At 35.1% G+C, this 17,739-nt stretch overlaps 2 protein-coding genes across 3 annotated transcripts in view; one reads left to right on the forward strand and one right to left on the reverse strand.

Moving 5' to 3' along the window:
• Positions 1 to 664: 664 nt before the first annotated feature.
• Positions 665 to 10,136, reverse strand: LOC125668671 (60S ribosomal protein L10-like). Of its 2 annotated transcripts, none has more exons than XM_048903006.2 (6): positions 10,008 to 10,136; positions 9,889 to 9,923; positions 9,741 to 9,799; positions 9,216 to 9,462; positions 6,176 to 6,338; positions 665 to 872 (listed from the first exon to the last, which is right to left on the reverse strand). In XM_048903006.2, the coding sequence occupies exons 2-6, from the start codon at positions 9,909 to 9,911 to the stop codon at positions 717 to 719; spliced, it is 648 nt and encodes a 215-aa protein (XP_048758963.1). In that variant the 5' UTR covers positions 9,912 to 9,923; positions 10,008 to 10,136; the 3' UTR covers positions 665 to 716. The 2 variants fall into 2 exon arrangements, with proteins under 2 accessions (XP_048758963.1, XP_048758964.1); XM_048903007.2 differs by having other exon boundaries at positions 10,079 to 10,106.
• The window catches only part of LOC125668666 (sorting nexin-29-like), a 26,636-nt gene continuing 19,008 nt past the window's right edge, over positions 10,112 to 17,739 (forward strand). The window contains exons 1-7 of the mRNA XM_048902996.2: positions 10,112 to 10,237; positions 11,279 to 11,343; positions 14,096 to 14,148; positions 14,299 to 14,376; positions 15,212 to 15,288; positions 16,582 to 16,756; positions 17,570 to 17,640. Coding sequence (XP_048758953.2) covers positions 10,231 to 10,237; positions 11,279 to 11,343; positions 14,096 to 14,148; positions 14,299 to 14,376; positions 15,212 to 15,288; positions 16,582 to 16,756; positions 17,570 to 17,640 — 526 coding nt within the window. The 5' untranslated portion in view covers positions 10,112 to 10,230. The remainder of the gene's footprint in view (positions 10,238 to 11,278; positions 11,344 to 14,095; positions 14,149 to 14,298; positions 14,377 to 15,211; positions 15,289 to 16,581; positions 16,757 to 17,569; positions 17,641 to 17,739) is intronic.

The raw sequence follows: 17,739 nt of genomic DNA on the forward strand, positions 1-17,739 counted from the left end.
ACTTGGAACGAATGTATCGGGTCCAAGTATTCTAGCCTCAATAATGAGTCAATATTACCAACTTCCTTTAAAACATGGATGAAAATATAATATCAGCAATGTCTATTCATTCATTTCAAAATTCATCACCTAGCCGAGTTGCTCAATAGGTTAGCATGTTGACTGCTGAATTGTAGATCTTGGGTTCGAGACCAGCAAGGGTTTTAAAATTTTTCCAGATTACTTTCTACTAAAACTGTCTTTTTTGACTAAATAAAATAAATATACAAGTTTCAATTTCAAAATGTTGTACATTTGCTCTATATCAAATTTCTCTAGTGTAGAAATTCGTCTTAGTGATGTTGATTAGTTTATTTGTAGGGGTGATGGATATCTTTCATTAGAGAAAAATTATGAAGCGTTTTGTTGGTATTCATATGATAATGGTCGTTTTAATTTTGTTTCAAATTAACATACATGTACAAGTACGACCTGTACAAGAAATTGACCTCGACCCATAAAGTGTATGAAAACCTGTCATCTTGACTACCTACAGGTAATATAAACCAATTGTTCACCATCCTCAATACATAACCCATATTACATATAAAATGTACTCAGTATGTTATTTCATACACCAATCCATCTTTAAGCTTTATTTTGCAAAACATGACAAAACACGACAGAAGGCCCACACGATGGTTTATTCGTTTTGTCCAGATCACAATAAATAGGTTTTAGACTCTCTGTCTGTCCTTCCATGCACGCAGGGGCCCCTTGTTGGGTTTGTATTGTACGCCGACTCCATCAGGAATCAGGATCCCATCAGCTCTCATCACCTCGTACTGTGGCTTCTCCCACTTAGTGAAACCCCACTTCTTGGACACGTGGATCTGCAAATCAAGAGTACTAATAATGACTATTGGAAATTATATTGGAGATTGCACCACATTCAATCATAACATTGTGTGTTCTGTGAATTCCTTAATATATTTTGTTGTCAACTGTTGTAAGAGCAATGTATCATGTCCTCATAGTGAGAAGACATGACATAGCGAGTCCTACTTTTGCTTTCACAGTTTAGAAACGCCGCCTAGATTAGTGATACATCTAGCGGAGCTGGAACTGTTTTTTACATACTCATCAGTTTCCAAACTGCCAAACGGTAAGATGCCAGTTGGCTCTAGTTGAAATTGATAAAGTTCATTATTATTTTCGTCAGACTCAAAGGCAAACTGTCCGAGTGTTATTTTGTCCCTCATACAGGTAAAATAATAAGTACAGGGCGAGCCTGATGTATTTTACTGAACCTGTTTGTAATTAACGTATTGAACAGAAAATCTAGGCAATGAATTGAGCATTTATATTGAACAGTATCGATATATTGGTGAATCGTTTCAGCCCTAATTCAGGCCCTGCAATTCAAATGTCATTGCTCCATGGAAATTCAGTTATCAGACATAGGAAAATTGATGATTTCTAAGACTGAAAATTTATGGAGATTGTCATGTATCCTTCTTTTGGAGATTGGACTATATTCAACCACAATATTGTGTGTTCTGTGAATTCCTTAATGTACTTTGTTGTCAACTGTTGTAAGAGCAATGTATCATGTCCTCATAGTGAGAAGACATGACATAGCGAGTCCTACTTTTGCTTTCACAGTTTAGAAACGCCGCCTAGATTAGTGATACATCTAGCGGAGCTGGAACTGTTTTTACACACTCATCAAAGAAGATTGCTATGTGTAGCCATGCCCCCCCCCCCCTCCCCTTAGTGTTGCAATGTTGTCCAAGGCATATTGAATTAAATTCCATTATCTTATTTAAGGTGGGTCCTTAGTCCTGGATTTTTGGGGTTTAGGTAGCATTTTTTTGTTTGGAATCAATAGATTAACATTCAGAGTAATGAGAAAAGGCAAATTAGTTAAGGATTTCCAGATTTATTTTCATTACAGACACTACTGAAACAGTTATCTGTTGTTATTTTAAAATAAAAACAACAACAAAAATTTTAAATTGCATTTATTTATCAGGAAACATGTCAAGAACTAAAACACATGTCATTTTCACTATGTTCATCAAGTTTTAGTATAATAAGTGCAAAATATTGAATTAGCCTTACTCTCCAAAATGTTAAAAAACAAACAAATATGGACACAATTTCCTTATAGCATGGTTTACATATAATTTTTTCTGGTTATATTAGTAAATGTACATCTGTTATAGTTATTTATGAAAAAAAATCCCTACTTTTCCTTAATAATTTCAAATCTATAGCTTCCAGAGTATGTATACCCCCATAAAAACCCTAAGTCTGGCACCATACAACTGAGCTATTCAAAACCACTCATGGATTAAAATTTTATGTAATTTCATGAAAAGACACAGATTATAATTCCTTATCACCTTGGTAAAATGTTTGTGAAAAATATAGGAAATCTATTGCATAATGGACTTGATAAATAATTTAATGAAAACAGAGTTATTGTCCTTGGATTCAATATTTTGAAACGCATAATTGACTATTCAAATATAACTAAGACTTTTGAAATATTTTATGGCTAACAAGATTTTTTACAATGACTATTGAAAAAGACTCCAACAAAATTTATGTTCCAGTCATTAAATTATTGACTTTGCACAATCTTATGACGTCACAGGAGTGTGGAACTACGTTAAATGACATTAACAAAATATGTTTAATTATTTCTGGAAAAGCCTGGTGAACTGGTAAAATTTTCAGCAGACCTGTTGAAAATAAACTCTATCAGTCTGGCTATTCCAGCCATGAAAATGTCAGTTTCAAGCCCTGTTCAATCTGATACAATTTACAGAAGAACAATTTAATAACCAAGATTCACAATCATAATCTTAAAAGCAAAATGTTCCCAAACAGCAAGATGCCAGTTGTCTCTAGTTTAAACTGATAAAGTTCATTATTATTTTCGTCAGACGCAAAGCCAAACAACTGTCTGAATGTTATTTTGTCCCTCTTGCAGGTAAAATAATAAGTACAGGGCTAGCCTGATGTATTTTACTGAATCCATTCGTAATTAATGTATCGAACCGAAAATCGAGCATTTAAATCGAACAGTATCGATATTTCGGGGAATCCTTTCAGCCTTTATTCAGGCCCTGCAATTCAAATGGCAATGCTCCATAGAAATTTAGTTATCAGACATAGGAAAATTGACAATTTTTGAAACTGAAAATTCATGGAGATTGTAATGCAACCTTTGACTGGACTATATTCAACCACAATATTGTGTGTTTTGTGAATTCCTTAATGTACTTTGTTGTCAACTGTTGTAAGAGCAATGTATCATGTCCTCATAGTGAGAAGACATGACATAGCGAGTCCTACTTTTGCTTTCACAGTTTAGAAACGCCGCCTAGATTAGTGATACATCTAGCGGAGCTGGAACTGTTTATAAAAAGATAAAAATGAACAAAAGCAAATTCTGAAAGGTGTTGCAATTTAAATGCTCCATGGGAATTTAGCTATTTAACATAGAAAATGGACGATTTTTAAAAACTCTTGTTAAATAGCTAAATTCCCATGGAGCATTTGTCTGATAACTAAATTTCCATGGATCATTGCCATTTGAATTGCAGGGCTGAAACGATTCCCCGAAATATCGTTATGTTTTAGATGAATATATATATATATTTTTAAAAACCCAGTTTATTTGAATCAAATATAAGAAAGTATTTATCAAATTAATAAATTACGTCGTAAACAGCCATTCTTCGGTGTTGACATGTGTGGGAGTGTCTATATTCAAATACAACTTCTCGTCCTCAAGGAAAGATGTCCCAAGAGAAATAAAGTAAAAGGTTGGGAAGAAACAAAGCAGGGCTTATGAAATAGAGATTAAAAAAACGGTTGAGGTCATTTTATTTTAAATGGACTAGAGAATTTCTGTGCCGTGTAGAATTTAAAGAAACAGAAAATGTGTTTGAAAATGAAAGCATTAAATTGAATGACGAGACTAAAGCTCTTTTTAAAGACAATTAAATATGTTTTAGTCCATGCAAACTTAATGTTTGTCATTTGAATTAAGTACATTTAAATATGGAGAAATTATCAGTTTCTGGAAAGTTGGTCGGGGCTAGTGGATGTAAGGTCAGGTCTAGCAAAAATCATTTGAAGTAGCCCGATTGGTCCAGTGCTCAAAAAAGTAAATGTCGAACCCTGTACAAATTAATTTGTAAACATGGTTTCCGGTAATGGAAAACATGGCGCCAACAGTGCCCCTGAATTATTTCTCATTCTGTGACCCATTAAGCTCCAATATGGGAGTCTTCTGGATATGCATTTGTAACAGTAAGGTGTAATTAAATGATACCAAAACCAGTGTAATTGTTCATTTGTTATTATTCACGGCTTGAAGCTAACTGTTTATGTCACAAGTCCAGCTGGACTGATGGGGTATAATTTCAACCAGTCCACAGAAAAATTTACCAGTCCAACAGAGTTTTCCAGAAATAAATAAACATATTTTGTTAATGCTATTAAAATGAAATTTAACTCAAAATGCCTCAGACAATATTGCAACACTTAGATATGGGATTTATATTTACGAATCAGATTCATATGATATCTACAGATCGAAGCATGCCATATGTGTGTATAAAATTTCAGAAGTATATGTTCCAAAATGATGCTTTAGAAAATTAACCAGTCCCATCTGACTGACTAAAACAAATGTCAGTCACTTCACCAGACTTTTAACCAGTCACAGACTGACGGGCATATGCTAATTTCGAGCCCTGTTATTCATAGCACGTTAAAAGTATTTGATATGTATCGTATCACAAAGTAAGTGTACCATTGCATCCCTCGTAATGTAATTTCAAGGTTGAGCAGTGTTCATCCATCTTGCGGAGATTTTGTTGTATTGTTGTCAACTGTTGTAAGAGCAATGTATCATGTCCTCATAGTGAGAAGACATGACATAGCGAGTCCTACTTTTGCTTTCACAGTTTAGAAACGCCGCCTAGATTAGTGATACATCTAGCGGAGCTGGAACTGTTTCTACACAAGCTATCACCAGCATGGATTTATCAAATTAAATATAATTAACCTACTTATAATGGTGCAACAAAGCTTGCATTTCTTCTTTACAGTTTGTGAGTAACCATTCTCTACCAAGGTAATAACCTATATGTAACACTCAAAGCTTTCATATTTCTAAATAACCACTTTCCCCCTATAAAATTGTATATACCCCCCCTCCCCCCAAGTAATACTAACTCTCGTTTTAGGTGTCAAAATTGTGATCAACTATTTCAATGACAGAAAAAATTAGGTTTAAAAACTTTCATTTTGAAATTTTGTGTTAGAAAACCTATCCAGAGGCTCTGAATCATAAATGAAGTAAAATCATATCGTCTTCCCGTACAAAATTTATTTCTATATATTCAATAGAACAGAAATCTTAATTTTGATTTTATGAATGACTATGGCTAGAGTTACATACAAAACTATCGAAATAGCACAATTTTATTAAAAAACAAAATTTTCAGACTAAGACTAGCTATTATAACTTTAAAGCACCAAAATGCGCAAGTTAAGCTGTATGCTCGTCAAAAGCACATATCAACACTTATAGACATAGCCTTTGAAGTATTTAATATGACAAACTTTCACCATGCTGAAAGACAGGACTTTTCTGTTGTTTATGTTAGGTCAAGTTCAATTTTGGAAAGTCAATCCAAACTGCTAGCACTTTAACTTAAAGACATTGTTTCAGAAACATATTACTATTGGGTTGAAAAACACAAAACAAAGAAAACTTTCCAGACATACAATACAATATCCTACATATATGCTATTGTATGTTGCCATTTCCATTGCTTAATGTCCAATGATAATGACACCAATATCAGGAATGGGGCAGTTTGATTTTACAGTAATAGAACGCCACCAGGCATACAATGCTCGCCTGATGGAGCTGGTACTGTGTGATGTAGCTGTGTATTTAAGTAAACTGGAGAAATTTCATTAGTCTTAATTTTTTTTAGCATGCTTGAAATTTGAGCCTAAAGCAACATGACCATTGATGGAAATGACTTATCCCAATAAACAAAAAACACTTCCAATAATTCTTTAAAAAAAAAAAAATTTGAATGTGTGTCTTCTAATGCCACAACTACTGCTGTTACAGCAAATTACAGACATGGTGGTTTACCTTTTGACGTCCTGGGAACTTGAACTTGGCTCTCCTGAGTGCTTCTATCACGGCAGCCTGGTGACTCTCACGAGCACGGACGGACATGATTGGCTGTCCGATGTGTACACGGGCTACAGTGCCTTGTGGTTTACCAAAAGCTCCCCTCATTCCTGTCTGAAGCCTACAAAATATTAAATCACAAATACACTTAAGCTCATTTAAATAAACTTACTTAAACAGCCTTAAAACATCTGACATACTAAGAATGTAGCTGTGGTTGACCGTTTCAAGTCACGATGCAGCATGCCTTGAAAAAAGCGACACAGCCAATTGATATGACAGAACTTGAGACCCAAGCATGACAAATACCAAGACTGGGAAGGGATCTGTCTGCTTCATGAGCAAAAAATATCAATGCCTACAGTCATATGATGAGAATGTCCAATGCTGTAGTTCCGGATTTTAAAGTAGGTTATGAAACTTGACGCAATAGTTATGAATAACTCTAGCTTTAAAGTGAAGTAATTGGGTAATTAGGAAATTAGCTAAAATAAAGCCCCATTCCCAATGCTAAAAAGCAGGTATTACCCCTCAATTTTTGGTTTGAAATTCCCAAACAATGAAAACAAATCAAGCAGGTTAGTCTAATTGTTCATAAATCTTCTTCACAGGCCCACAGATTACAATTTTTGCTTCAAAATTGTTAAGTAAACCAATTTTTTTTTTATTTACCTCTGCTTAATTGAATGCGGTAAGCTCTGCCCAAATTGAAATTGTTCTTAAGGTATTCAATGTATAATGACCATATTTCATATCTAATAAATGGATGGTGGAATATTTGTAATCATGGTATCATTTTGAAGGGTTCTTCAAATAAAAATAATCCACCATAGGAATTTTCAAAATTTTGTTTACGGCTTGATTTATTTCACCTAGAATTTAACATTGAAGTATATGGGAAAGGCATGTTTTATTACAATATTTTAAAAACAAATTATATTTTCATACTAACCTCTTGGTAGAAAGTTAAATACATTTTCTTTTTATGAAAATATGAAATAAAATTAATCATTGACCACACACATTTTTAGAAAATTAGATTTTTCTTATTTTTACAAAGGGCAGACAACTCTTCCAAAAAGTCTTAAGTGCAAAAAGGTCAGCTTCTAATCATTTACCAGTCATGTAAATTTCATCTGCTTCACTTTCATCATTATTTAACAATAAACTTTAATGTTGATCTAAATCCTTCAAAATTGTTCATTATCCTTTCATTATACATGGAATACCTTAAGGCAATATTAAAGCAACCCACAACTTTCACTTTAAATACCAATTGACAAATATCTCTGGACCTCCTGGTTGCAAAGCGAGCAGACAAAAAACTACACTTACATGTACTAAGGTGTTGTTTTAATGGAAATATTTAGACAAATTTTCAACCTCTAACATGACAAGCATACAGTACAAGCCAAGGTCAGTAATCATAAAAGGAAACGTTACATAGCTTAGCATTAGGTAAACAAGAGGTACTGTGAGCAATGCTCACTAAGAATACTCCCCGCTTACCCCAATCTCCCAAAGGGTGTTTTCTATGCGATGAAAAAAGCCATTAAAGAATTTAAATGGAAACCATATTGCTACTTCGATGTCCAGTGCGTGTGACCTTTGACCTCAAAATCGATAGGGAACATCATCCCATGGGTAGTCCATATGTATGATATGGTGACTGTAGGTGGAAAGGATAACGCTTTAGAGCCAGAAACCATATTGCTACTTCAATGTCCAGTGCGCTTGACCTTTGGACCCCAAAATCGATAGGGAACATCTTCATTCCATGGGTAGTCCTTATGTATGATATGGTGACTGTAGGTGGAAAGGATAACGCTTTAGAGCCCAGAAACCATATTGCTACTTCAATGTCCAGTGCTCTTGACCTTTGACCCCAAAATTGATAGGGAACATCTTCATCCCATGGGTAGTCCAGATGTATGATATGGTGACCAGGGTTTGAAATTAACTTTTTCAAGCACTAGTCTGTACGGACTAGTCACTGTTGATGTTCACTATTCCGCAAAGCATTTCACTTGTCCGTCCAGTACATCATATTAAATGATCTTCATTTTATTCAACAGTATTTAATGAAACAAAACACATCACAGTTGCAATCAATTTAATTTCTGACACCTACAGATGAAAGAGACCACCATATTTTATTTCGCATTCAAGATCTTCAGAAGCATACAATATTAACCTCCGAGTTAATCCTTTTATAAACATTCACAGAAGTTCGAAATTTTATCAATAAAGTCAATAAAATTCACTCGATTGACCAAGTCATGAGCTATAGTGTTATGAACTACTGTGTTAGAGTCGCGAATGACGAGACCATGTGCGCACAAACGTGCATGTTCTCAGACCACATTACTTACAATTCTAGCTCCTAGAACACGTTCTCATGATGTGTACTTGATGTTTGGAATTGGCAGGAATTTGACAATTTGTGCACGTTCGAAGAATGGCGGTCTCGAATGCACTCCATGTGTTTGGAAGCTCAGGATGTCATAGTCACGCAAACACTTTTGCAGGTAATTAATCGACCATAAGTTCAAACATCTAAGAGACTCGGACAAATCTTGCTTAAAATCTTTACCATATTCAAGATTGATTTTCGGATTTTCACTAGTCCGTACGGACTAGTGCTATAGAGAGTTCACTAGTCCGACACGTCTCGGACTTACGGACATGAGTTAATTTCGAACCCTGGGTGACGGTAGGTGGAAAGGATAATGCTTTAGAGCCCGGAAACCATATTGCTACTTCGATGTCCAGTGAGCTTGACCTTTTGACCCCAAAATCGATAGGGAACATCTTCATCCCATGGGTAGTCCATATATATGATATGGTGACGGTAGGTGGAAAGGATAATGCTTTAGAGCCCGGAAACCATTGCATCTACAGACGGACGGACAACCCGGTTCCAGTATACCCCCCCCCACAACTTGTTGCAGGGGGGGGGGGGGGGGGTTAATAATGACTACCTCAATGACAAACATACCTATCAGCTCCGGCACACGACAACATCTTGTTGATTCTGATGACATGGAAGGGATGCACTCGAATTCGCATGTGGAAAGCATCTTTACCACAGTTCTTGACCAAATACTTGTTGGCACAGATACGTCCAGCTTCTAAAGCTTCCGAGGAGAGCTGTTCATACTCATCAGACACGAGATGCACACATAGAGGGAAATCATCTACCTTGGCCTTCTTCCTCCCAAGATCAAAAATACGGATCTTTGCATCTAAAAAAATTCAGTACCATTTTGAAAGCTGACACAATATATATATTTAGTAACAATGTCCTATATGTTCAGTTTTAGAAAGTGCTCGATTTTAATAACTTTCTTTTCAGTATCACCATTTATCCTTTCCTCATAATCCACAAATCGCAACTCACAATTACAATTGTCTGTTTCGGATATGATTTTATCCATTACCAAACCACACTGAAAACACGCAATAACACCCCCCCCCCCCCTTTACAAAGAGAAACCTGAACTCAATGAGTTGAAATATTTACCTGGGACACCTCTACAAAATCTGGACTTCGGATATGGTTTGTTCTTACAGTACCGGTAACTGAAATGGTAATGTCAATGTTTGTGAAGTAGGTCTGTATATGAAGAGATTACAGTTGAAATTTTCCGTCTGAGCAGTGCAACACTTACCACCGAGCTGGTCGGCGTCCCATTTTGAATTAGAACTGAAAGAGAAAAAAAGATCATATGAACATAGACAACTACTTGAAAGATGCTTTATTTTATTGACATATATATCAACTTCATACACAGTATGATTGATTCAGATTCGAACGATCAATCTGGGACATGTAAATTTACGTCCATCATGTGTACTAACCTACCGGAAAGAGACTTACCGGAAGTTCTATTTAGATCATGTGACCAACAAAGGGAAAGCAATCTATTTGCAGAACATCCCACACGGCCACAGTGAGCGAGGTTAATGATGATGAACCTGATGAAGGTGGCCTAAAATGATTAAGAGAGAAAATGAATGGTAATTTAAATCATGACTGGCATAAATATATTAACAGTCTAAGCTTCTGTTTGAAGGATCAAGCATAAAACACATGCTTTGTTTACATTTTACTTCTATTTCTTCAGCTGACTTGTGGTCAGGTGGTAACCATCAGACCTTGTTAGGTCTATATGTTAGGTAGCTTGTTTCCCGTAATGCTGATATTAAAGCAGTACATTTATGATGAAATGTGGATGTACTTCTACTTTCAAGAATAGAGATCACTGTCTCGAACAATAACGGATTTGGCTATATATATGAAAGATCTTCAAAGGACTGGTTTACGATTTTTGAACAAAATATTTTTTGATTTTAAACATTTTATAACTCATTTAATGTTGACAACCAAAATTTTAACCTTCTGAATGCAAGATTAAAAGCTATATTTTAACCTTAAATCTGTGTTATATAAACAAAGACTATTAGTCTTTTTATGTATAATAGCGGAAAAAATAAACTGTGCATTATAAAATTTAGTATAATTTTTCTATATTTATTGTTTATATTTATAAAATCTAAACAATCGATAAAGGTGATGTTTTTTAACAATATCGGATAGTACTCGACTCGGATGCACGGACAATCTAATTAAAATTAGATCTTCCATCCGCTCCCCAGTTTTCGATACGTTGCGTGGACACACGATGTATCGAAAACTGGAGAGCGGATGGAAGATCTAATTTTAATTAGATTGATGCACGGACTTTTTCATGGTTAGTGAATATTCATTTCTTTTGAAAATTTCGTAAACAATAACATACCGCAATATTTGTTTACAAACAAATAATAATGAACTCTCTACAATGAGCTTTTGTGTTAATGTATTAGTATGACCTTAATTTTTATGTGAAATCTTTTAAACATATTAGACAGTAGATTTTGATCATTAAAAGTGAAAAACAAAATTTAGTGGAAAATCGTGAATCAATCCCTTTAATTTCGGAATGTAGCAAGGCTTATTGTTACTGTGATGTTTAGAATAAAGAAGTTTAGTTACAGTGATTTTCTTTTGTTCCACAGGTGCTGATGGACACTCAGCTGAGAAACAATCCATCCTCACACGGTTACTGGATGCAGTCAAACAGGTATGACAGTCAGAAAACTCCATACTTATGAATATTTACTATAATCACTAGTCAAACAAGTGTAGTAGTTTATACAGATCATGGATATTGGCCTGGAAAGCTCAGTGGTTAGAGCACCTGACTAGTAACGTAGGGGTCCCGGGTTCGATTTCTGGTCCATCCACAAATTTTCTCCTCTCTCTTTTACTATATTTGGTGCCGTTGACCACTCCTGCACTGCAGGTTGTCATGCCAGGGGCAAAAAGAATCTGGGTTGTGTGTGTCTTCTAGGGCGATGACACATGAAGGAGGGAATGTAGTAGATAGGGCTACAAGAACCGTGGATATCAATCAGCCTTTGTAGCTCAGTGGTTAGGGCACCTGAATGGTAATGCACGTGTCCCAGGTTTGATTCCCGGTCCAGCCACAAAATTTCTCCTCTCTCCTATACTACACAGGTATGACAGTCTTGAAATTCATAAAAGTTTTTTTAGGGGTCGTAGGGGGCCTGTATTCTGCCCCATTCCCAATGGTAAAAAATATGTGTTTTTCCCAATGTCATCAAAGAAAATTCCCAAGACAATAAATAATACTGAATATATATATTGTTACTACAGTAACTTGATCTGAAAAGTCGAATCATGTCAAGTTGACAGTCGCAGATCATCAGATTAAATGACACGCACTTCAGATCAAATTACTGTAGTGATAACAGATTTATTATATACCCCCTTATGTATTTTTAAATCTACATTTATAAGATAATAAGTGTAATCCAAATTATCAAAAACACAGGCATACAGTAAAATTATATTTTGTGTTGGTAGTTTGTTTGTGACACAGTCGATATCCCCCCCCCCCCCCCCCCCCCCCCCCCACAAAAAAAAACTTGCATTGATGCATTGGGACGTCATCAGTTTCAGAGGATACCAGTATGGAATCAGGAAACCACAATGTAGTGATTTAGAAACTCTGTGAAATCATTAATATAAAAAAAACCCGAAACATTTAAGCAATGAATTATAGATGTAGTGTCATAACTGCAACAGTGTGTGCATACAAATTGAATAACACACATTAGCATGGTATGAAAATTTGTTTGTACACTCCATTGTAGTTACAGTGTATGGGACTACTTCTTTCAAAAAATAAAAATTCACTGCTTATATTTACATTTTTGAAACCTATTCAATGAGTGTATTTTTCATTTATATCTTAAATCTCCCACCTAATTCTTTAGGTAAGTAGCGATTAACGGAACAGCCATGGAAAGCAAAATGTGATATCATAACGTTAAAAAACCCAATAATTTCTTGTATCAACTTGTCTGGCATCGAATTAGGTGCACTTGTGTTGCCTGAGATGGCAATGGACAACGAATCTTTGTTTTCATTCTGCACATGTGCGGCTGAGCACAGGAACTGGTAATTTTGTCTGTAATAATTATAGTAGGGTTTTATACCATACCACCCCCTAATAAAGGGTAATGATTATTTTATTAGGAGGTGGTACGGTATAGACCCCTACTATTATTATTACAAAATCACCGGTTCCTGTGGGCCGAGATGCTAGATGCAGACGACATGCTCGACAGTGTTCATACGCCTAACAGATTTATAGTGATTCGGTCTTTGCATTTATGAGCAAATGTCTTTCAAACGCTCTAATGTATTTTATCACAGGATTGAAGAGTAGATATTGATGGGTATATAATAAATAGCATTTATTTCTGTAATAGACAGGAAAATAAAAATTGGCTCAATCTAATTAAAATTAGATCCTATGATTCGCTCATGAGCGGATCATAGGATCTAATCTTAATTAGATTGAGATTGGCTGAATGTAAAATATCTTATAAATGTCTTGCAAATGAAGAAATAGCTCTTATTTGAATTTAATTAGAAAAATGTCAAGTAAGATATCTTTTCCAATTTCAACCAGATCACTATTTTACCCAAAATGATAAGACCTAAAAAAAAAAACAACAACAAAAAAACTGCCACAATAGTAATGAAATTATACTTACCATCAGTCGAACAAGTATGGAAGCCACAAAACTCACAACGTTAGTGAAAATATGTTGACCAAACAAGGTTACAAAACTCATGATGATATATATATATTACATACACATTCATGTATGTAAAAAGAATATTAATAATCATGTGTTTAAAAAATGCTGTGCTCAAAAGAATATTCATGAATATATCCTACTTTCTGTACAGGGCTGCATTGTGAATTTACATGAGAATGTGAAGTTCTCTCTAATAAAAGAAGAATTACATACTATTTAATGTTTGGAGATTGATTTAGGTTTAAGGGAAACTACCCTATTTGTAAGATAAGTAGGAAATTATTTGGGGATCGAAAGGGCTGCTGGTCTACTATAGGTGCATGGAAGAACCCCGATGAAGATCATATGGAGCCCCTCAAGTGATATTGATTTTGAATGTTTAGGGCATCTAAGATTGTGTCTGTGTCTTCAGGAACAAATACCCTGAAAATTCTTGTTTTTCCTTCTTATTTTCATTGAAAAGTGTAAGAGGGTGTTCTAATGTTTATTATAGGGAATGATTTGAACCAAGAGGGAAATTTTCTTATGGGAAAAATGCTGAGCATTGATGAATTTTATCTAGATTATCTTTGATATGAACTGTACATGTAAATCACATAGGCCAAGTTATGACCACTAGATTATAATTGTAGTTATAAATATAGTTTATTTTCTTCAACCTATTTGGTTATAATTGGTAAATGCTGTCTGTCTTTTCAGTGTCAGGTGCGGTTTGGTGGGAGGACAGAGTTAGCAACTGATGCTGACAGCAGGTAATTTGTTATCTCAGACAATAGTTAAGATACATAAACATGTATGTACCCAACTATAAAGTTATCAACAGGCCAAATACCTTTTCCTGTTGTGTACCTATATTACCCAAATCTGTCTACCATTTGGTGATGCACTGCTGTATCTTTCAGGGTGTCTTGCCTTTGCGCAGCATGGGAAGTTGCTCTTCAGCATGGAATGAAACAAAGCAAAGCTTTGACAGCATTAAAGTAAGTCTTGCAGTGAAACCTGTCAAATTTGTCATACTCAGCAGACACATTTTGTCCTGGATTAGACAGGGTTTTAGATTACACAGTTTAAAAGAACATTGAAACAAAACAAATGGTTATTGCATCCAAATGCACGGTGATGTGAAATAGGCAGGTGTGGTATTCAACAGTTTTTTTCTTATAAATCAAATAAAGCAAAACTTCGACAGCATTAATGTAAGTTCAACAACATTAAGTTCTCACCGTGGGGTATTTAAAACAATGAGGTATTAATTGGTTTATGGATCAGGATTATGCTTGTACATGCATTAGGATTTGACATTTTGTACATGTAATTTTACAGCAATATTAAGATAATGTCTGAACTGTATTATAATTGCACAGTATGCATATAATCTAACAGCAATATTATAACCAGGGCTGTCAATCTCCCTAACTTGAGTCTACCTTTCCCAATTGGAAAATAAGCAAAGATTTTCACAATTACTAGTTCAGAAATTCCCAATTTTGACACAATGTAAGTAAGATGAATTTTTCAAATAATCACCTATTGTCAAAATACAAAGTGTAAATGAGTGTTGGTCTCTACTTTTAAAAAGAAAATTTTTATTAAAACAAAAACCTTGGTGATTGTGTGTTCATAAAAAAATTCCCAGTTAAACCAAAAAACTTACGATAAATTTCCCAATCTGAAGGGATCAGGATCCTGTCCTAAAATCTTTAGTGACAGTCCGGAATGAACAATATTATGAATGAACAGTATTATGATTTTACAGTCTGTGTGTAATTTGGCTACAACACTATTGTATAGATATAGCTGTATGTTATTTTACAGGCAGGTAACAAATCTGACTGGCCTTAACAAAGTAACAGACATATTAACAGACATCACCAGCAAAGAACCGGAACCAGGTAATCTCTACAGACTGAAAATAACTACCACATGTTACAGGTGTTTACAGAATAACTACCACATGTGTTACAGGTGTTTACAGAGTAACCACCACATGTGTTACAGGTGTTTACAGAATATTTACCACATGAGTTACAGGTGTTTACAGAATATTTACCACACATGTTACAGGTGTTTACAGAATATTTATCACGTGTTACAGGTGTTTACAGAATATTTATCACGTGTTACAGGTGTTTACAGAATATTTACCACATGTGTTACATATGTTTACAGAATATTTATCACATCTACATCATGACACATTTCTTAAAGCTGTATGACCCGATGTTCATGTATTTAACTTTCCCTTAATTACATCCTTGAAAACATCTGCATGTAAAAGAAAACAGTGAGAATATTATTTAGAAAGTAAATATGTGTGGTACATATATAAATCATCCCATAATAGACGTCTATAAATAGACCCACGCGCGTCAGGGGAATCCCAACATAATGTATTAACTCATACGCAACTGTCTAGTTTTAAGGCTGAAAGAGCGTAAAAGAAAGAGCGTAAAAAAACAAATGAATAAGAGGTATTTGATATTTTTATTTCTATTAAACTTGTGACATGATACTGTTGTAGCAAAATACACAGCTTTACACAGATAAGACCACCGATGATCTGAAAGTTTGAACTGGTCACGTGACTGTCACTTGAACTGGCAGTCTGACGCGGTTATTTGTAAACATCGATTTAAAATCAAATAATTTGGGTTAAAACAGGTGAAATAATGTATGATATGTCATACAGCCTCATAACTACATACGTGCGATGATTTAATAGCGTTTTTACGAGATGGAAAATAATATTGTCATTCGGACCATACTGCTTTAAAATGGTATAGTTCATTTTGGGTAGTGGAAAATAAATGTTGGCTTAGAAGCATTTAGAAAAATTCATGTCATGCACACTTTAAAAAAACCAATACAACTCAAATTTGATGTTTTCTGTCTTGGCAAGAAATTCCAGCATTTCATGAGTTATCTCCCTTTCTGAGTATTCTGCCATTTTCAACAAATAAAACTAATAAAAAAAAATCTAAGAAGAAAAGAATGGAAAAATCCGCTGAAAACAAATAAACAAACAAACAACACTGGACCAAGGAATGGTTATGAAATTTTTAAATATATATGACCTTTTAGAACAAAACTCTCTTTAGACATGCATTTTTTAAAAGTCCTAAATGAAATGCATGATTCTTTGAGATAGTGGTGTTTTATCTGAGATGTTTTATTTATATTTACAGTGTTCTGGCTGTATGTTAAGGAGAACCTGACCAAACATGAGCAGGACCGCTTTTATACACTAAAAAATATAAACAATGACACAGGGCGAGGTAGAGCATGGCTAAGGTCCGCCCTCAATGAACACTCCCTGGAACGGAATATGCACATGATTCTGGAGAATCAAGGCCTCTTGAGGTAATTGTAGTCACCCCCTTCTGAGGTAATTGTAGTCACCACATCCTGAGGTAATTGTAGTCACCACATTCTGAGGTTATTGTAGTCATCACATTCTGAGGTAATTGTAGTCACCACATCCTGAGGTTATTGTAGTCATCACATTCTGAGGTTATTGTAGTCACCCCCTCCTGAGGTAATTGTAGTCACCACATCCTGAGGTAATTGTAGTCATCACATTCTGAGGTAATTGTAGTCACCACATCCTGAGGTAATTGTAGTCACCACATTCTGAGGTTATTGTAGTCATCACATTCTGAGGTAATTGTAGTCACCACATCCTGAGGTTATTGTAGTCATCACATTCTGAGGTAATTGTAGTCACCCCCTCCTGAGGTAATTGTAGTCACCACATCCTGAGGTAATTGTAGTCATCACATTCTGAGGTAATTGTAGTCACCACATCCTGAGGTTATTGTAGTCACTACCTCCTGAGGTTATTGTACTCACCACCTCCTGAGGTTATTTTAGTCACCACATTCTGAGGTTATTGTAGTCACCACATCCTGAGGTAATTGTAGTCACCCCCTCCTGAGGTTATTGTAGTCATCACCTCCTGAGGTAATTGTAGTCACCACCTCTTGAGGTAGTATGTCATTGTAAGGAATTCAAATCAATTAAAATTTTATATTAAATTCACAAGTCAAACATTTCCTTTGACATGATGTGATGATCAATTAATGATGATAGCTACTGATTATTATTGTACCACTTCCAATTGCAGCTTTTGCTAATAATAAATATGATAAAATATGGAATATTTGTGTTTGACAGTCAGTTTTATGAGCCGTGGGCATTCATGTGTGACCAGGAGAGGAGCAGTATGATGCCGATGATGGCGGCAGGTAAGCCATTGAAATACTTATCATGGAGTTTTCATCATATTTGCTGGGCTTGATATTCAGGGGCTGATCAATTTTCCTTAGTTTTGTAGAGAATTGTAT

The sequence above is a fragment of the Ostrea edulis genome, chromosome 4 (assembly GCF_947568905.1).
Source record: "Ostrea edulis chromosome 4, xbOstEdul1.1, whole genome shotgun sequence".
Lineage (NCBI taxonomy): Eukaryota > Metazoa > Mollusca > Bivalvia > Ostreida > Ostreidae > Ostrea > Ostrea edulis.